Consider the following 20704-nt stretch of genomic DNA (forward strand, 5'->3'; position numbering starts at 1 on the left):
GCTACAGACTGGTGGCATCAAAATCACCTGGGGGAAAATTTTAAACTATAGATTCTTAGACCACACCTTTGGAGATTCTTAGTCAGTAGACCTGGGGTATTTTGAATAATTGCTGCCAAACAGCTCGATGCACAGCTGAGTTTTGAGAACCACGGCTCAGGAGCACGTGGAAAGTATTCCAGTTGGAAGTGTCGGTCTGGGCATCATATATATACTAAATACATACATATATATATATAAAATACTAAACCTTCCACCTATTCTTTTCATTTGGCAGCAAACTTGAAGAATTGGTTCATTTCTTACAAGTCATGTGTCCCAAACTGTGTCAGCACTGGCAAGTCGTCTGGCTGATGGCCGCAGCAATGCTGGTCTTCACTGTCGTGCTGGGGCTCTACAGTTCCTATAACTCTTGCGTGGAGCAGGCCGACGGGCCCCTTGGGAAATCCACGTGCTCGGCAGCCCAAAGGGACTCGTGGTGGAGCTCAGGACTCCAGCACGAGCAGCCTACAGAGCAGTAGGAGACCCGACACCCAGCCGGTGCCCTGCTCCAGCACACAGCCTGCCGCCCTTTCCCCGAGCATGATGTGTCAGGCCCGGGCGTGGGCACGCCACTGCTGCTGTCAGGGGAACAAGCAGGGATTCTTTCACGCTCGGCACCCCCATGGGAGCTATTCACACACAGAAACTGATGTTCTTGGAGGATCAACAAAAAGCATCAGTGGACAAAGAAGTGGCCTTCACCAGGAAGCTCCAACAGAAGGGACGGTTGCCTGCGGCAGCTCAGACGGCTGGGAAAAAAACAAAATGCCTTCCTTACAGGTGTCAGTGTGAAGCCCACTGTCCCCCGTTTTCCTCTCTGTGATCGATTGGAAATCAGGAAGGACTGTGCCTAAAGGCTAACTCCGCCCCTCAAGGATCAGACCTGGAATTTGGAGTCCCAACATGAATACTTTCCCATTTCCCATCTCATTCTTATTGACTCTCCTTCAGCCTCCCCTTCTCCCCTTTGCAATCAGAGTTTCTCTTTACAGAAGTCAGAAAGGTTTCTCAGAAAAATATTTAGGCTGATTTTAGCTCAGTGCTTGAAATGAAATGGGAAGATGTAAATTAACATATATGCCTCTGTACACACACACACACACACACACACACACACACACACACACACACACAGAGTACGCACATGCAGGAGGCCAACTACCCTCCAAACGCGTGCTCTGGATGTGTGTTCAGGATAAAGCCAACCCACAGATTTTCATTATGCGTGGGGCAGTCACCAGGCACCTGTTCATTGAGCTCTCCAAGTGGACTTATGATGTTTGAGAAACACTGAAAATTCATGCTTCCGTGGCAGGCTTGCAGGTCTCCATCTCCAGTGCTAATTCTAAGCTGCTATAGAGCACGGTCTATGCCCTCTTTGTTCTCTCTGGCTGAGAGCAGTTAACCCGCCTCGCGGGGAACGAGGAGACACAATGTGCTTTCAGCTTCACTGTGCCCACATGCGCGCGTGCGTCTCCACCGCAGTGCTCCCGCTGCGGTGGGAGTCCCAACCCAAGTGTAGGTCTCAGAGCGTTCCCATTGTTTAGCAGAGAACTGAGATTGCATCCCACCCTCCACCCTGACTGCTCGTTCTGCCTTTACAGCCGCTGCCTGCCTTCTTGCCTCTTCGGTTCTGGGGCGTGTTGGCTTCTGCGTGGGTTTTATGGTGGTGGCTCTGCTTTTGTTTCTGTTTTGCTGTTGACATTTGTTTTTATTGGTGACACTCATATAGAACTTACTATGAGCCAAACCCTGTTCTAGGTATTAGATAGGGATTCATTCACTGGGTCCTCAAGAAAAAGAAAAAATGAGGACTCTTCCCATTTTCAGATATGGAAACGGAAGCACAAAAAACACAAGAAACGTGCCAAGGATTCCCAGTTAGTAAATCACGGGGCTGGAAGTCAAACCCAGCCAGGCTGGCCCCAGGGGCTGTCTTCTCAACCCCTGCACTAAACTGCCTCTTCCAAGGGTCTCCTAACTGGACAGCTCACATTCCAGTCCCACGCCCCCGAGGGTCCCTTCAGCCGCTCCAAGCTATTTCTGGTTCCCAGACTAAATTATTGTCTCTCACTAGTTTTTCTTCTGCCGCTCTCCTCTTCTGGCCACTCTTCAGGACCAAGGGCAAAATTCATTCCCTCCGTACAGCTGTAATGGCCTCCCTGCAGCTCCCCATCATACCCCACATAATAGGTCCCACCCTTCTCTGCGTTTTCTGGCCTTTTTTAAACATTTTCATTACTACTACAGTGTATCACAATAACTTATTTATGTGTCTGCCTCTCCTAGCACTTTCCTCAAAGACAAGAACCATGTCTCACCCATTCCCTGGGTAAGTGCCTAGCACGGTGGCTGATGCTTGGGAGGGTGTCATGAAATGTTGGTCAGAAGAACATGTGAGCATTCAAGGTGGTGGAGAGCAGTCTGGGAACAGCTCATGTTTTACATACTTTCCAGCATCAGCACCATCACTGCCACCATCTCAGTGAGAAAAATAACATCTTTATTAGCCTCGACTTATTCTAGTATTTTTCAGTCTGCTCTCTGATCCGACTAGCAATGCCATTTCCCAGCTCTAGGGCTGAGCTTGATGCAACCACTCCTTTCAGAAAGACCCACCTAGATCAGGCCCCACTGTAAAACAGCATATTGGTTTTTTGGGGGGTGGGGGGTGGGGAGGGGTCCTTCCTAGTGGCTAGAAAGCCACTGTGAGAGAAGCCCAAGCCAGGGTTGACCAAGGATGTGCCATTAAGGTAAAGAGGTGCAGATCAAGGCAGACAGACTTTGGCTGCATGGACGGATGGTTTGCCCTGCCTCTTCCAGGGGGACCGGATCCACTGAAGGACCTTTAGGGCTCTCGGAGCCAAAGACAGGTTGCCACGTGGAGCTCCAGAGAGGGTGGCTGTGGGGCAGGACTCTAGACTGGCAGTGTCCAGCCTCAGCCTCCCTTGAAGAAGGACCAGGCTGAGCTGGCCCATCGCCCACTTGGCCACAGGAGTCCCACCTTTGTTTCCGGTTGAGACAAAGGCCAGGAAAGGAGCTGCAGTGAGCTCTTGACCCTGCAGCTGCTCCACAGAAAGGCCTGCAAGGATGCTTCCAGACCAGGCCCTCAGCCAAACAACTCTGTGAGTAAAGGGAGGTTGAGGACAAGAAGGAGTAACCACCTTTCCAAGGGCATTCCTGAAAAAGGACTCATCGGTATTTCTTAAAGAAAAGCAAAGATCGACCTGAGGCAGCAATTGGAACTGTTGCCAAAGCAGCAGCGAAATGGAGAGAAACAGTCCCTGTATTTCCAACAGTGATATTGATCAGAAATAAAAGTTCCCTTCAAAATGCCTCTGAGGTCTGACATCTCTGCTTGGCCCTAGGACTCTGTGTTGTTTCTGTGTTGCTCCCCGTGTACAGCCTGGCCGAGTAAGTGGAGAGGGAGGTGCTAGGTTTGTGTATCACTGGCTGTCAGTTCCTAATGTTGTTAAACCTCGCACAGGTGTGCTAGCATTGAACTATAGAGTGTCACATACCTGAGTTTGAAAATAAAAGCACATTTCCACACCTTTGGCAGCAGCCGAATGCCTCCTCATTTTGTGGAGCTGAGCCACAACCTTGCCCGACCTTGAATTAGAATCTACGTTCAGATAACAGTGCCTTCCAGATGTCCCCAGCCCTTGGATCACAATGGGCTCCCTCCCAGGGGCTGGATCATTCCTCTCCTTCTTGTCTTCATTACTGATCCTAGTTTCCTGTATCTTCCTGACTTATGGTTTTGTGGGTTTTTTTTTTTTTTTTCTGATTTATACACTTTGCTGTGATAGAGACTGCTGTTTTCACCAATCTGATTTACATAGCTAGATTATTTTTCTATTTTTTAAAAAAGATTTTTTTTTGATGTGGACCATTTTTAAAGTTGTTATTGAATTTGTTGCCATAAAGCTTCTGTTTTATGTTTGGGTTTTTTGGCCGCAAGCATGTGGGATCCTAGCTCCCCAACCAGGCATCAAACCTGCACCCTGTGCATTGGAAGACAAAGTCTTAACCACTGGGCCACCAGGGAGGTCCCTAGATTATATTTTTCAGTCTTTTCTTGAAGATTCAACTGCCTAAATAGACTCTCCTGCCCAGTACTTTACATCCTCTATATTTCCCACCCCTGCTGCCTGCCAGATTCAGAGCATTCAGTTGAGGACCTGAGGCCTGAGAAGTTGGGGGGCCAACTGGGTGGGAGCTGAGTCTTTGAATGGGCGCTCACAGAATTCAACTGTGACGTGAGCAAGAAATAAAATTTTAGTATATTAAGCCACTGAAATTCAGGAATGTTTGTTACAGCAGTTAGCCTACCCTTACTAACGCATACAGAATCAGAAATAGGGCAGTTCAATAACAAATTTTCAAAATGTGAAACACTGGCTTAGCAATCAAGTGGCAGAAAACCAGAACACTGATATCAGGGACTGGAAATATGGTGACCTATGTTGTGAAGAAAACAAAAATATTTGGTAAAATCTTACCCATGATAACTTGAAAGACAGTCCATGGGCAGCCTGTAGCTCTAGGGCAAGTGGCTGAAAAGAATCGATGTTGGAGTATGTGAACCTTTATTGGCTGCCTTTCGAGAGGTATTGCAAGAAAAAAGAAGTACTTGGGAAAGAATTGGCTATTTGGAAACAGAAAGGAAAAAGGATATAGAGGTCTTCGATTGAGGCTTAGAAAATCTGACTGCTTCTAAACCCCAAACAGACTGAAAAGAGCTTTGAGTGAAAAAGAACCAATAAAACTTTCCAGTTGAATTCAGATCAGATCAGCCCTGTGGTAAAGGCCAGATTAAGGATATGGCCCTTCCATCTGTAGTTTCTAATGAACTCAGTGTAGCCACCACTAAATTAGAGCGAGGAGGGTATGGGGCTGAGAAAAAGAAATGCATCTTGAAAATTGTGACTGAGAAAGGATTTGGGATATAATTATTGACACATGGAATCAAATGGAAGCAAATAGATCAGCAACCTAAGTTTGTGAGGGAATTGTGTTTATTGTATGACGAGACACAAGCCAGGACTAAAAACGCCTTCGATTGTTAAGTTAGAAAACAACTTTTGGGATCCTAAGCTTATATCAGCAGAAAGCAGACTGTACAAGCTCTGCTACCCCCAAAGAGCCCATACTCCCTATTTCCCACTACAAATGTGGCTAAGGAAGAGTCTATCCAATGAAGGGCTACAGAGAACAGTGAACATGGGACATGGGAGCTTCTCCTAGAAAGCAGAATCAGGATCTAATCAAAGGTAGGTAACTGTGCTTGGCAAAATTTCTAAAATGCCTCCCCTCAAGATGTTCCCCCACCCCAATCCCTGGAACTTTTGAATGTGAGACATCCCTCCTGTTGTTTCATGGTGCAATTGACCTTAAATAGGGAAACCATTTCATGGTTCTTTTTTTCCCTTCCTGTCTTCTTTCCTTCTTCCTTTTTGTAATACTGTAGCAAATGCTTGAAGGCTAACTCTCTTTCAGGTGTGACACTAGCTTTAAGGATAATGATGAAGAGAACACCATTCCTGCTTTCCTGTCTCCCTGGCTCCATAGTGATAGAGTCATGTGTGTTTCTGAGGTCCCCATAGCCTAGGTCTTGTGCTCACCCAAGTAATGAAGTCGAAACTACAGCTATTTAAGGGATATTCCCCTGGTCTCTTAGAAGCTCTCTATGTTTGAACACAGCAGGTTCTCTTTTCATTGTTGGTATCTTCCACACCAATATCTAACTTTATGACCAGTAACATTTGTATGGGAAAGAACTAGTTGTCCATACACTATTCCTATAAATGACATTCCTTTCGGAGAAAACTAATAACCCTTTGCTCAAGGCATTACTCTCAAGCCAGAATTCCGTAATTGCCATGGAAAACAAACCACTGAAACTCTAGCAGGGAAAACAGAGTGCAGACTGCTTGTACGCAGTACAGATAAATCTCACATTCATCAGACAAAAAAGGGGGAGTCCAAATTGAATTGTCTACCAGAATATGAGACGTTATTAAAGAGAGAGTTATTATATAAAGGACCCCTGTGGTGATTACTATTGTAAAGTGTTAAATGACTCGTTTTGTAAATTGCCCCCCAGTCATGTTTTTTATAAACGTTTAATGTGTCTGGTTTCTGTGAAGCAGGAATCACCTGTAGCAGGGTAGAAATTTCCAATATATAAAGAAATCCCTAACGGAAGCATGAGGACTCTGTCCTTGGTATTTAAATAATCATTTAGTTTCATGAGCCCTGGCCTCATTCCGCCACAGGTCACAAGGATATGTCGTTGGGAAAAAAAACCCACTGATCGTGGGAGGAAAAGCAACACAATTCATGCTCAGTCTCCTTTGGAGACAGAGATTCCTAAGAGTATATAAGTGAGCAGGCTGGGCTCCACAGTCAATAACAGTGATCCGGGTAAGAATCGAGCTGGTGGGGGAGGTGGGTGGTGGCAGGGAATATGGGAATTGGGGAAACCTTCAGCAGTTCACCCTGTGCTATCTGCCTTCCTCATTTGTGTGTTTTCTGAGTCAGCATTAGCTAAATTTTCCAGAAAGCCATCCACAAAGTACAGCCTGGGCATTCAAGGGACGTCACTCATTTCCCCTAGTGACCTTGACAAGTCAGAAGCTTGAAAGCAGGGAAATCCGGATGTCTCGGTTATGAAGCGGAGCCGTGGGGGCCCCCACTTATTTCCAGAAGTCTCCATCCAGACTGGTGATTGTCAGCCTCTGACACTGCTGCTGCCCATCTGAGGTGCTTCTCTGGCTCTGAAGGGGCTGGCGCAATGGCCAAGTACTTCAGCCTGGTGCTGCTTCTTGCCTCCATCTGGACCACAAGACCCTTGGTCCAAGGCTCTCTCCGCAGAGAAGGTAAGTTTCTTACCAGGTTTCTGCCAACCTGAGGCAAGGCAAGGTCTCGCAAATTGTCCTAAGCCTACTAAGTTCTTGATTGAATTTCTGGGGTGGAGGTGGCCCTCAGTGTCAACAGAAGATCTCATTGGTAGTGTTGCTCTGCCAGAAATGTTTTCACCATATTGTCAACTTCACCGAAATGATTCTCATTTACCTTTATGTTATCTTGACCTCTATTTTTGGTTATGGGATATTTTTATTGAGAATATTTTGAAACGAAATATTGAGGAGAGATCACTTGTTTTAAAAAGTGTTTCACTGAAGAAGCAAAGCATGATTGTGAAAATTTTTAAGCAATCACTAAGCCTGGGGAAAATGGTTAACTTTCACAGAATTTTGGCCTGTTTTATATTTTTGGAAGTGTCAGTATAATCACTTTAATTTTAGTTTTACTATACTATCATAGAATGCATACATTTTTAATATGCAGTAAACAGCAAATTAACTGAAAAAAAAATCTGTGAAGATGTAGGTTTGAAAATCAGCTGCCTACCAAAGGAATGAGTTGAAATGATTTCTGGTTTTTGAGATGCCTAAATGGTAACCTCATTCTGCACTGTAGGCAAAAAAAAATTGTAACCACAAATCACTCATTACAGCTCTGGGCAAATGAAAATATGAGCACTTTAAAAGGAAAATTGTGTGTTCCTCTGCTGGAAGATGCCCTGAGGTATAAAATAAGTCAGGAACAGACATCCAGAGTTGATTCAGATATTGTTGTATTCCATTTTATAAGGGAGGTTAGAGTTATATGATTGATTTTTTTTTTTTTAAATACCAGAACTTTTACTTTCAAATAAGTTTGACCCTCTTTGACATCCTGCTGGAGAGACTGTTCCCTTTTCCCCAAAATAATGCCATTAATACTCAAACTATTATGGAAATTGTTCTTTGACATTGACTCATCACACTCTTTGGACCACCCTCAATAATGGCAAAATTTTCCTAAGGGAATTAAAATTTTGGAAACAACTGAAAGTTACACAGAGCCATGATTAGGGAAAAGGTGGCTGATGAAGGCGAGTGGATGAGAATGGGCACCAGTATTTTTGAGGGCCTATTTTTATACACTATATATATACAGTATGCAAAAAATATATATATAAGAAATATATATACATACATATATATTTCTTAAGAAGACATTTTATAGATGAAGGAACAGGCTCAGTGAGGCCAAGCAACTTGCCTAAAGTCATAAAGGCAGTAAATAATAAAGCTTGGGTTTGAATTCAGATCTGTCTGATTTCTAAGTACATACTATTTCCTACGCTTGCTGTTTCCTAAGAAAGCTTAAGGAAGGGGTTACTGGAATAGCTCTTGGATTCCAGTGCCCTGCTTTTGTCCTTAAATAGGAAAGCATAAAAATCTATGAATATTTGTTGATGGCTTACTATGGACCTAGCCTCCACTAGGTACAAGTTACATAATTTTAAAATTCTGACAAAAATTCTGTAAAGAAGATATAACCATCCACTTTTCACAGCTGAGAACACTAACTTGCCCAAGGTCCCGCCTCCAATAAACAATAGAAAAAATATTCAAAGCTAGGTCTATTGCCAAGAATAGGTCTATCATTACACATAACAATAATATTTAGAGTAACAATGATGTATGATGAGAGACTATCAAGACCACTTTACAATGTAATTAATATACCTTCTCTACAGGTATTCCCAGAGAAACAGCCATAAGCAGGCTTATAAGTTAAATGAGCCAAAGTCCAGGACAAATGGTGTGTTTTGAGAGTTCAGCTCTGGGGGTGTGTGTGTGTGTGTGTGTGTGTGTGTGTGTGTGTGTGTGATCATCTTTCCCCCCATTGCACAGTGGGAAGGAGAACAGTGTCCTAGTTAAGAACTGAGGTTTTAGTATCAATCATTATTGAGTTTGTGCCCCCAAACTGCCACCTAGTTGCTCTATATCCTTGGGCTCGGGAAAGTTACTTAATCTCCCTGAACCTCAATTTTCTGTCAAAAGAGACAGGGTTTGGCACTGAGTGGCATCTACAGATGACAGAAGTTGGAATTAACCTTGGCATTAGTATTAATATCAGGGTTGGTGTAGGTATTAGTATTAGTGCACACAGTCATAAGAGGCTGTTCTGTCACAAACACTCATGTTGGGTGTTGGCTCTCTGGTCTCTCTTTCTGTGAGAGCAGGGTCTGGAAGCAGACCAAGCTATCCACATGCACCATACATCATATTCACTTCCCTTCCCCAGCCCCCTGCTCCACAGCAAGGTCACATGGGGGACTTAGAAATGCTCCTTCCATGTTTGCAAGAAGAAACTTCCTTTAAATACCAACTTATACAGTGGTCAAAGCATTTGACTAGGCATCCAGTGCACAGATCTGTGTCCAAGCAATTACTTGGGAGACTGAAATGCCCTTTTATGGACTTGTGGATGAAGCCCAATAGGAATAAAGTACCTGAATGCAATGCAACGTTGCAATTTCATACAGGTCTATAAATCCCAGAACCCAGAGAGAAGGGATCAAAAGAACTCTCAGATCCATCAGATTTTCAGTAAGATATTATTCACATCTTAACTGTTCAACTTCCTCAGCTTCCCCAGGAGATCAGTCATTAGCAGACTAAAACCCAAGTGCTTTGAAGATAACATAATGATACTATGTTATGATTTACTGAGCACCTACTATGTGGCAGGCACTGTCCTAAGCATTTTTATTTGAATTAACTCATTTAACTTTCACCACCCTATACAATAGATACTGTTATTCTTTCAATTTTCTAAATATGGAAACTGAGACTCAAAGAGATGAAGTAACCAGCTTAAATTCACAGAGCTGGAAAGCCACAGAGGCTAGATTCAAATCCAGGTCTGACTCTAAAACTCTACTTCCTTTATGTAGTTTCTCTGCTATGCAAGATTTACTATCTTACTCCTCCAGGAACTTCTGAGTAAGCCTGCCCCCCTATGGTCAGAGAAGACCTGGGACTAAGTTCACATTCTATTATGTCAAGTGCAACAGTTTCCAGCCCATCTCAGAAATAGTGCTGTCCTCAACCCACATTGGTTTGGAGTATTGCTAGCTGTTCTGTTAACCAGAGCCCTGGATTCTATCTTTCTCAAAGTCTCAGACCTTTCATTTTATAGACTCCAAAAAGGTTTGCAGCAGCTGCATCCCCTAGACCCCACCCCAGGAACTGGTAGCCAAAGCCTCCACGTAATGAGCAAGGAAGCTGAGTACAGTGAGGGATGATGGACTTGGACCTGGTGAGAAGAAGAGCATGGATCCGGGCAAGCACCTACCTAACCCAGCAGGATATCCTTGTGGAAAATGCCTGGTCTGTGTCCTGTTATTTCTAAACTTCAACTGCAGCTGCTGCATTGAGACAATGATGCTCTACTAGGAAGGAGAGCTGGAGGGCTGGGACAAGGACAGCAGCCCACTGAGGGACTATGTGATTCCTTTGCAGAGCTTTCCTCAGAACGATGCAGAATCATGGGGGTCACCCTTGTGAGCAAAAAGACACAAGCGCAGCTGAATTTCACAGAAGCCCAGGAGGCCTGTAGGGTTCTGGGACTAACTTTGGCCAGCAAAGACCAGGTTGAAGCAGCGCGGAAAGTTGGCTTTGAGACGTGCAGGTGAGAAACAGCTGGACTCACAAACACTGCGGGGGGGGGGGGGGGGGGCTTTCCCTCTGTGTTCTCGTTCAGCAGCAGAGATCAGTGTGCCCACTCAGTTCACGTGTGTTCTCTTACAGCTACGGATGGGTTGAAAATCGGTTCGTGGTCATTCCTCGGATTATCCAGAACCCCAAGTGTGGGAAGAACGGGGTGGGTGTCCTGATTTGGCGAAATTCACTCAGCCAGAAGCACAGGGCCTATTGTCACAACTCATCTGGTGAGTCAGATCGGCAGCCTCTCCACATGGCATGTTTTGTCTGGATTTCAACAGCTCTATAACCATCCCGAGAAAGCCTGAGCAGCTGTAGAAGCAATCACAGTGATGGTCATTGAATCCTCCCAAGACCGCCTCTTCAACCAGGCTAGAGGTGGCAGTGTCCCTCTCAGAAGAAAAAGTTAGGGAAAACAGGACAGATTGGCAACATGGGGAGAGGGCATCCCTGGAAGATCCATAACCCACCCCCACCCCCTCCATCCTATAAGATAAACAAGAAGAAGGGAAGGAAACATCCACTATGGACAAAGCAGTGTACTAAGCTGTCCCGCTGAACCTTGACAACCTCCGTGGGAGGTGTGCTTTATCATCCCTGTTTTGCAGATGAAAAAGTTTAGCTCAGAGGACTTAAGTACATTCATCTAAGGGCTCCTTACTGTGAAGATTCACATACAGATCTAACTCTCTTATCCCACATTCCTTTACAGGAGTGGAAGTTCAGATGCAACATTAGATGTTTTTAAGAATAAGACCCAATTTTCATTTCACGAAGGAAGGAATTAAAGCTAGAAAATAGAACTGATTTGCTCACCATCACCCCTTTAACCTTGGTGAGAGACCTTGGGTGCCTCAGCCCAAGTGCCTTACCTGAGTAACTTCTCAGAAAATTTTCCTTTAACTAAGCACTTGTTCTCGCTTTAGCATAAGAACCTCTGTCTGATTTATTACTCTTCACACATACTCATAAATCTGACCTTCTAAAGGTCAGGTGGCTCAGTGGTCATTCTCTAAGATCCAAGCGATAAAAGGGCACGTGCCAGGTTCTGTTGCCCAAAGGCAGCATAAGGTCCAAGAAGTTCCGGAAACTAGGGGGCCTCGGCTGAGAATGGGCCCTGAAAGATTTGTCTGCTTCCCTCATTTCACAGGTGAAACAACTGTAGCTCAGAATGGAGGTTTATCTTGTTCAAAGTGTTACCGTCAGCTAGCGGCCGAGTCAAGACTGGAACATAAGCTTCTTCCCATATTTTTTCCACCATCCTCCTCCCCTCACCTCTTCCGCCTATCCCTTTTGGCTGGGGAGTTGGTGGCTGCAAGCCTGCTTATCTGATGGCCAGCCCATGCCTGTCAAATGGCCTGGCTTTTCAACGGCCTGGCCTTCCTGCCAGCTGTCAGCGTGACCGTAGGACACCCAGCCCTCTGGACTAAATGAAAAGGAGTCCGGGGAGATGACTTGGATTTGCTTATTTCCTCTTGGTTCCATTTAACTTGTACTTCCGTTCCCTACGCTCCCTGTATACTTAAAGTTAGGTGTAAAGGCTTGATTAGACTCATGTTCACTAGTTTCAGCAAACATATTTGATAGATCACATCCCAACAAAAGGCACTTAGTGTCATAATGTCCCACTATCAACATGCTAATTTTGATCATTTGAATTAGACGGTGACTGCCAGACCTCTCTAATGAACTCAGATATGTTTTCCCCCTTTGCAAAGAGGAGGTAACCTGTAGGGTAGTATTTTGGCAGCATGCAAATAGTCTGACCCCAAATCATCTTTTACCTAATAGTTCAAGCACACATTGATGATGCTAGCTGTAATCAAATATTATATGCAGGACTGCAAAATGATAATTTTCTAAATCTGTTCTTCCTTCGACATTTATTAGCTGGGATTCTTTGATGAAGAATCTCTCGTCTCTCTCTTTCACTCACACACACACACACACACACACACACACACACACACACACACACACACACACACATCTCCTCCCTCCCGTTTATACTACACATGGCATTTTACTTACTCTATGTGTTCAATATGTTATAGTCAACTTTACAATTATTGTTCTTTTTGATGCTCATATTGTCCCAAATTTGGCAAGTGGGAGCCCTTTGTAGTTGACTTTTGTGTCTCTCATCCCATTAGTATTTGAGCAAGTCATTGCTTTCTGGCATAATAACATGTCCCAGGCTCACTTTGCACTTTCTTGCACCAGGCAAGAATCAGTTATTTTTCACCAAGGGGCCTTGGTTCTTTTGCATAGAAAATGTTAATTGGAAACCAAGATCTGCATGCAAGTTGTTCTCATTACTACTTCTCAGTCCTATTTAGTGGGCAACTAGGAAAAAATATACCTATAATGCATTTGCATTGATATTTCCAACTCAAATTTAACAATGCAAGTTTTTTCTTTACTTGTTCTATACTTGCATCTCTTTTATATGGAAAATTCTTGTTCTCAATAAATAGTATTAATATATTTTCTTATCCTACAATAGTTTTAAAATTACACAAACACTATTAGAGATAATAAACCTACTGAAAGGAATTTGCGATATCTTTGCATTTCTTTTAGTCCCAGAAGATATCCTTCGAAGGATGTACTGTCAGAGAATTGTGTACAAAAGTGACTTGAGAAAACTCGCTACCCTGTGTGTTTATATTATCCTTTTGAAATCAGTTAGGTTCACCTGCTTCTGTTTGCCCTCTTTGTGAGGATCAGTTACCCTAGCCCTCATCCTAACACTAACCTGGACTTACCCTATGCTTCTTTGTCTTTGTAACTTTCTTTTTTATTGCTATCTTGTGAGCTCTGAGGATCACAGTAACCTGAAACCTGACCCCAAACCTTATCCTAATTGTCTTTCTTACCGCTGTCTTTGTGAGCTTTGGGAAAGGACCAAAGTTCTTTTAGTGCTCAGCGTGCACCATCTGTGTCATGCTGTTTCCTCTGCCACAATGCCCGTCCTCTTCATCACCTGGCTAACTTGTATTCTTTATTCAGGTCTCAAGTACCGTCTTCTTCAGGCAGCCTTTCCATAACACTGACTCCCATCTTTCCTCTTAGACATCAACCACACTGTGTTTAATATCTATCAAAGCATTTGGCGCATTCTAGATAAATTACATCTGTAGTTTGGAGGGAAAGAGAGCCAGGTCCTAACACGTCCAGGTGAGACGTTCTGTGCCCTTGACCAGTAAGAGACCACAGGATCAGATTGCTGTTGCTCCCTCACACGGTGGCCTTCTTGGCTACACTTAATGAGCACAGAGGTGAAGGAAATTAATTCTTACAGATCTTATGCATTATGCCATAGATTATGCTAGGTCCTACACATTTACTATCTCATTAACCCTCAGTAAAATGATGCAAGTGAACCGCTTCTACTTTCCAGGAGAAGTAACTGATGCTTAGAGTGTGCTTTTCTGTATCAACAGCCAATAAGGGATAGAGCCAGGATTTAAGTCTTGGGCCCCGCCACCTCCACGTCTCCTTCCCTGGTGAGGACCACGCGACAGTAATAGACCAGACCCAGGGTGGGTCCTTCCCATGAATATTTTTTAAAACTTCCCCAGATGATTCTAACCCACAGACAGAGTTGAGAACCACTTTTCTCTAGATCTCTAAGATATAAGTTTTAGAATTCCAGTTGCTCCCAGGTTTTCCTATTTCTGTGCAATTGCAATAATCTCCTTCTCGCCTCCTGGTTGCACTGTCTCCCGTCTCTATCTCACCCTCCACACACCTCCCCTGATGATTACGTCCTTCCTCTGCTCCACAGCCTTGGGTGGCTTCCTATCTGAGAATCCACTGTGAACCATGAAGCCTTTTGCACATAAAACTGGGCGTATATGAGAACTTCTGTATATCAGTTGGAAGGTTTGCTGACCCCAGTTGAAAATTCCCTCTCCTCCAGAACAAATTCCAAATTTGCTACCATGGCAATTATGACTTGATGTTCTGGCTCCAACCTATCTTCCCAGTCTCATCTCCTGCTCACAGTTATCAGGCTCCCCATCACAAACACACCCTACACGCCAGCACACTGTGCTCCTTGTCATTTTCTGATGTTCCTACACTTTCAAACTTCTGGATTCTTGGGTCATGCTACTCTTATTGGCTGGGATATCCTATTCCCTCTTCCATACTAGATGAGCTGGAGCTCTGTTCCAGCCATACTGGCCTTCTAGTCATCAAACATGCTAAGATTATTCACCTTCTGGCTCTTCAACTTCCTGTTCTCTTTACTTGGAATGCTTTTGCCCTAGATCTTCAATGACGCGCTACTTTTCATCATTCAGGTTTCAGCTTAAGTATCACCTCCCCAAAGAGACTTACTCTTATCACCTTATCCAAAGTATGTGTCCCCATTCCTGCCCCTTCCAGTTTGATCCTTATCCTGTTTATCTTGTCAGCATTTATCATCCTCTGAAATTTCTGGCTTTTTTTTTTTTTTTCAGTATTATCTCTATCCTTCTTTCCAATAACATATAAGACCCTTATGAGCAGAGACTTGGTCTTATTTGTACCACGTCTCTAGCATCTAGCACAGTGCCTGGCACAGAGTTGGAGCTCAATAAATATTTGTCGAATGAGCGCATTTGCCCTCCATTTCCTGCTCATGCGGTTTCCTCTGTGACTCCCCAGTTATCTCCCCCTACCCTCATCAAAATACTTCTCTCCTCCTGGAAACAGGAATCATCCCTTCTTTGTCTCTGTATTCTCACTTCCCAGCACAGTATATTGTGTTCAGTATACTTTTCTCCCTGATATTAAAAAACATTCATTTTTTGAAGGAAAAATTTAGCACATGCTCAAGAACGGGAAATGTAGCTAAAAGTCCAGGCAGAATTGGCGGTATAGTGGTGAGCCTAGCTGCCTTCCAAAGTCCAGGGCAGAGGTCAAGGATGATGCCTATTTGAATAGAGGTCTTCTCAAAGTAAAATGAAGCATATAAAATATTGATTGAGTGCATGTGGGTGAAAATGATTTATCATGTTGACCATGGCCTCGGTTGGTAACCTTTACTTAATTTTCAAAAATAATAGAATAACTTTTTCTCCGTGGCTAACATTCCAGCTGATGCTACCCACTGTCACAAATAGCTAGGGATTTAAAAGAGATGCAAATGCATGTTGTAATATATTGCATGGCTTTGCCATTTACTGGCTATGTAACTTTGGGCGAGTTATTCAATTTCTCTGAATTTCAGTTTCTTCCTGTATAAATGAGGGTTTTATAAAATTATTTAAGTGCCATGGTTGACTCAGAGCAAGATGTTCAACAAATATTAGTTTCCTCTCTACCACGTTCAACAGATTGGAGAGCAAACCTATACCCTTCGCCTGTCCCCCACCTCCTTTTAAAAAAAAATTTTTTTTATGAGCATGGAGAAATCTGGTTTTAGTAGATCTTTGTCCTGAAGTGGTGTCATGTGTGTATATTTGGTTTCCCCATCTACTCCTTTCTTCATTTCACTTTTCCTTCTTTCCTTTACACATCAAATATTGAGCACATACTGTGTGCCAGGCACAGTGCACATACCATGATGACCAAGACAGACAGGAATCCAGCTTCCAGGGAGCTCACAGTCCAGTGGGGAGCAGTGTAGTGAGACTCATGACAAGGGAAGTGCAAGAGGTACAAGAACATATGTCTAGGGATCCAATCTGGTCTTCAAGTCTGCCTAAGAAAGAGATGTTCAGTCTGAGACCTGAGGGATAAGGAAGAGCTAGATAAAGAGGGGCAAAGACCCTTACAGGTGTAGAAAGCATCCTGGTCAAAGGCTTGGATGTGAGAGAAAGCATATCAAAGAAGTGAAGGAATTTAGTATGGCAAGGGGAGCAAGAGAAAGACCCTCAGGTGAGGCTGGCCATGTCATCAGGGACAGATCATGGAGGGACTTACAGCCTATGCAGTAGAGGCAGTCAGGGAAGGATTCTAAAGAAGGAAGTGATATGATTAGATTTTCATTTTTGTAAGACCATTCCAGCTGCAGTATAAAGGGATGGGAGGAGAGTAAGGCTAGAGGCAGGCAGACTCGTTAGGAGGCCACTGCAATACTTACTTCTTATTTGACTTTTCCCTCCCCGGACAGATATTTGGGTTAACTCATGCACTCCAGAAATTATCACCACCGATGATCCCATATTCAACACCGAAACTGCAGCGTACACAACAGAAATGATTGTCCACAGCAGTACATACTCAGCGTCGTCTCCTGCTGGACCTGACTTTACTACACACACTGTGACTCCTGCTCCAGCTTCCACTTCTACTCCGCGGAAAAGAAAATTAATTTGCGTAACGGAAGATTTTATGGAAATTAGCACCATATCTGCAGAAACTGAATCATATATTGAAGATAGAGTGGTATTTAAGACTGAAGCTGTTGGATTTGGAGGTAAAACTTTCTGTCTGCATAACGTGTGTATGTTTGAGTGTGTGTGTGAGTGTGTGTGTGTGTGTATTTAACAATGTATAGAAACTAGGCTGTATCCAGATTGGGCCCTTAGGACCTACCAAATACAAATAAAAGCTTAATACACACTCAAGTTTCATAGTCATAGAACTTGAAGTCTCTAAAGAAACTTAATGATTAATGTAAAAATCGTGAGTCTAAAATAGCTTCACTTTTAAAATGCAAATACTTTTCAGAATAAATTACTATCTATTCATATGTAGAAGTTTTTAAAATACATATACACACCTTAAATGCCTATGATTAGTAAGTTGGTTTTCCTATTTAAAAGGAAGGGTCTTGCACTTGACTTGCCCCAAACCTGTCATCTCAAGGCCACAGAGAGGAAATGGACTCTGTCATATTGCAACTTACAGAGTAGAGAGAGCATGAGAGGCTAAGCCAAGGATTCTATAGGCAAGAAGAAGAGAAGCACACGTGGGCCCAACACCCTAAGTGGCCACAGAAAAGGCTCTTGCTCTGTCTGTGGTCTCCATCGTGTGTAAGGATGAGTCATTAGAAGAGCGGTGCAGAGCAATGTCTACGTGAAGGACCAACAGGCCCTGTCTCTGTCTCCCCCAGGCGTTCCCACCACCCTGCTGGTGCTCGCGCTCCTCTTCTTTGCTGCTGCCGCTGGCCTCGCGGTTTGCTACGTCAAAAGGTGGGGTTGTTGGCACATGATTAGTCTTGTCATCTTTGTCACATCCATATCTTGTGTTTATCCAGGGCTGTTATCAGCATTTCCTTGGTCCAAATGGAGATGGCAGTCCTCTTATACTGTAAATTTTCTCCCTCACCTCACCTGTCCTCCCTACCACCCAACCTTTCCTACTATTTCAGCATGTCTATATTATCCGGCCTTCAGATATAGGTCAGCGGCTGTCCCTTTGAATATCAAGAAATAAAAAGAGGAGATTGACATCTAGGGAAAAATGGATATGCTTTATTTGATTTTCAGTTCTTTGTTTTTGATCAAAGGGCATTGAAGCAAGCCTAAAGTTTGGCCTGTAAACTTACTGTCCCATCTAAATGAATCCATCCATGTGGGGATGGGTTAAGGTATTTGAGTGTACGTGTGTTAACATCTTTCTGAAATAAAGGTACCCAGTGGGCTATGCCAATATGGGCCATCACAAAGTATTATCTGTTGTTCTATGTGTTACATAGAAGTCTCCCACTTTAATTTTGTGTTTATGCCTACAGGTATGTGAAGGCCTTCCCTTTCACAGACAAGAACCAGCAGAAGGAAATGATTGAAACTAAAGTAGTGAAGGAGGAGAAGGCCAGTGACAGCAACCCTAATGAGGAATCAAAGAAAATGGATAAAAAACCAGAGGAACCCAAGAGTCCACCCAAAACCACAGTGCGATGCCTGGAAGCTGAAGTTTAGATGAGAAAGAAATAGAAGGACACAGCTGAGGCTGATTTCCTTCCTGATACACATCCTGGTCACAGATGGGGAGCCTAAAAGGGCCAAAGAACCAAACAAATATATCCACCCTTGGTTCCTAACTAGAGTCAGCTCAGGGCTACCTCTGGACTCTGGAGTCAATCTAAGGGAATTCCCTTTTTCTTATTGCAGTCCTTTCTGGATCCTACCCTCCCACAGTCTTTCTAGCCTGGTTATATCCTAATAATATGCCAGTGGGAGAAAGGAGCTTTTGCAAAGAATCAGGACCTAAAACAGCTAACCAGAACATGGTTGTTAAGAGGCCTTCAGGCTGCCTCGGAATAGGGGAGCTGAGAGCCAGGCAACCATTGAGATCAAGGCTTTGTCTGTTGATTGACCCTACAGCCCAGATCCTGTCTTCAGCTCTGGAAAGAAAACACTTATGCCACCTGGCATGTCCTTCTGAGCCAGGTAAGAGTAAAAGAAGGAAGGAAATGTTTAGCTACTGAAGGATATGGAGATTCCCGTAACTTGAGACCTAATCTCTATAAAACCAAAATAAATAGAGAAAAAGAATGAGGCTGAGGATACTGACAGCATGCGTCAGTAGGGACTATAAACACAGACAGGGTCAAAGTGTTCACCTCTGAATAATTTGAGTTGGAATCACGTTTTAGAAGCTACACACACTTACTTTTCTCTCTCCTGCTGCTGCTATTTTCTCTAGAAGAATATACTAGAGAAAAGGAGTATATTCTTTTCTCTCCCCTCAAAAAATCTCTCATAAATTTCTATTTTTATCCAAGTTACAGAAGTCATTACCGAATAAAATTACTGTGTTAAAAAGCAGTAAAATTTAATAAACATTTGCTGAATGCCTACTATATGTCAGGTGCTGTGCAAGTGATTATATTCTATAATTGAATATTATTCATCAAAAATTGCATATAGTAGAATGTATGAAGCTAATATTTTTCAGTGTTAATATCCCAGTTTATCCACTTCCAAAACCGATTTTCTTTTTGCTGAGACTAATCATTTTCTCCTTAATATGGCAACCAGTATAGCCTTAATTTATTATTAACATACTAAAAAGTACATCATTATCTCTACACACCAAAGCACAATTTTTTAGATGTCATTACCAAATGTATCACTTGCTCTCCTTTTTCCAGCAAAAGGAGCCTGAGAGGTGCAGAAATATTTGTGCTGAAAAAAATAAAAGTATTTAGAAAATTTCTTTGCTTTCTTATTTAAATAGATGCATTATACCTTTCATGCAACATTAAAGTAATCTGTTGTTTGCAAAAATAAGAGAGACAATTTTGGTTGTTGAAGTACATTCGCAAACCCAATAGTACATAGATTACCATGTGGAGCTCTTCTTGCTTCAGGTGGTCTTATTTTAAGTAGGTCAAGTATACACACATAAATTAGTCCTTTACTTAGTATTCAGGTCCTACATTCCAATCTGTTTCAGAGTTCACAGGGAGGTGGAGATTCAGATAGCTCATTTGTCCTGTTTCTCTAACTTTCTCTCTCCCTCTCTCTAGTCTTTCCCTCTTAGACAGCTAATATCTTCTTCCCCTCACCAGCAACCCCACAATTCCATGATCCTTTCAGCTCAGAGACCATAACTTGTTGGCATAGTCTTTTATGATTGTCCCACAAATATCAAAATATGGCTTAATTTCCAAGAATTAGACATCAAGAGGTTTCACATATTTGTATTTCTGTTCCCTTGAAAACTGGCAAGATCTGGAACTAGAGAACCCATATTGCCTCATGGCCATAATTGCTAATACTGAGCAGTGGCTACCCCCTTAATTTATTTTTATTTATTTGTTGGCTGTGTTCGGCCTTCGTTGCTATGCGAGGGCTTTACTCTAGTTACGGCGAGCGGGGGCAACTCTTCGTTGTGGTGCTTGGGGTTCTCATTGCAGTGGCTTCTCTTGTTGCAGACCACAGGCACTAGGCGCATGGGTTTCAGTAGTTGTGGCACGTGAGCTCAATAGTTGCGGCGCACAGACTCTAGAGCACAGGCTCAGTAGTTGTGGCACAGAGGCTTAGTTGCTTCACAGCATGTGGGATCTTCCCGGACCAGGGCTCGAACCCGTGTCCCCTGCATTGGCAGGCGGATTCTTAACTGCTGCACTACCAGGGAAGTCCGTGGCTGCCCCCTTTAAATGGATGATGCTTTCTCCACCTCACCACAGTCCTCACCACTTTATTGCA

At 43.3% G+C, this 20704-nt stretch overlaps 2 protein-coding genes across 9 annotated transcripts in view; both read left to right on the forward strand.

Moving 5' to 3' along the window:
• IRAG1 (inositol 1,4,5-triphosphate receptor associated 1) overlaps positions 1-3596 on the forward strand; it is a 120843-nt gene extending 117247 nt beyond the window's left edge. For all 7 annotated transcript variants that reach the window (XM_057750589.1, XM_057750591.1, XM_057750590.1 and 4 more), the window contains one exon: positions 278-3596. In XM_057750589.1, coding sequence (XP_057606572.1) covers positions 278-521 — 244 coding nt within the window. In that variant the 3' untranslated portion in view covers positions 522-3596. The remainder of the gene's footprint in view (positions 1-277) is intronic.
• A 3100-nt stretch (positions 3597-6696) lies between these two features.
• Positions 6697-20704, forward strand: LYVE1 (lymphatic vessel endothelial hyaluronan receptor 1). Of its 2 annotated transcripts, XR_009055552.1 has the most exons (7): positions 6709-6926; positions 10410-10578; positions 10698-10837; positions 16717-17022; positions 17662-17740; positions 18283-18940; positions 20604-20704. XR_009055552.1 is itself a non-coding variant. In XM_057749924.1 (6 exons), the coding sequence occupies exons 1-6, from the start codon at positions 6842-6844 to the stop codon at positions 18467-18469; spliced, it is 966 nt and encodes a 321-aa protein (XP_057605907.1). In that variant the 5' UTR covers positions 6697-6841; the 3' UTR covers positions 18470-19045. The 2 variants fall into 2 exon arrangements, 1 of the variants encoding a protein (XP_057605907.1); XM_057749924.1 differs by lacking the exon at positions 20604-20704 and having other exon boundaries at positions 6697-6926; positions 18283-19045.

The sequence above is a fragment of the Hippopotamus amphibius genome, chromosome 9, assembly GCF_030028045.1.
Source record: "Hippopotamus amphibius kiboko isolate mHipAmp2 chromosome 9, mHipAmp2.hap2, whole genome shotgun sequence".
Lineage (NCBI taxonomy): Eukaryota > Metazoa > Chordata > Mammalia > Artiodactyla > Hippopotamidae > Hippopotamus > Hippopotamus amphibius.

What these genes read in the sequence shown, in the direction of transcription:
- LYVE1 (XM_057749924.1), top strand. Translation starts at nt 6,842, where the DNA reads ATGGCCAAGTACTTCAGCCTGGTGCTGCTTCTTGCCTCCATCTGGACC. An exon ending in AGGCTCTCTCCGCAGAGAAG is followed by an intron (nt 6,927 to 10,409) that starts GTAAGTTTCTTA and finishes ATTCCTTTGCAG; the next exon opens with AGCTTTCCTCAGAACGATGC. An exon ending in TGAAGCTGTTGGATTTGGAG is followed by an intron (nt 17,023 to 17,661) that starts GTAAAACTTTCT and finishes TGTCTCCCCCAG; the next exon opens with GCGTTCCCACCACCCTGCTG.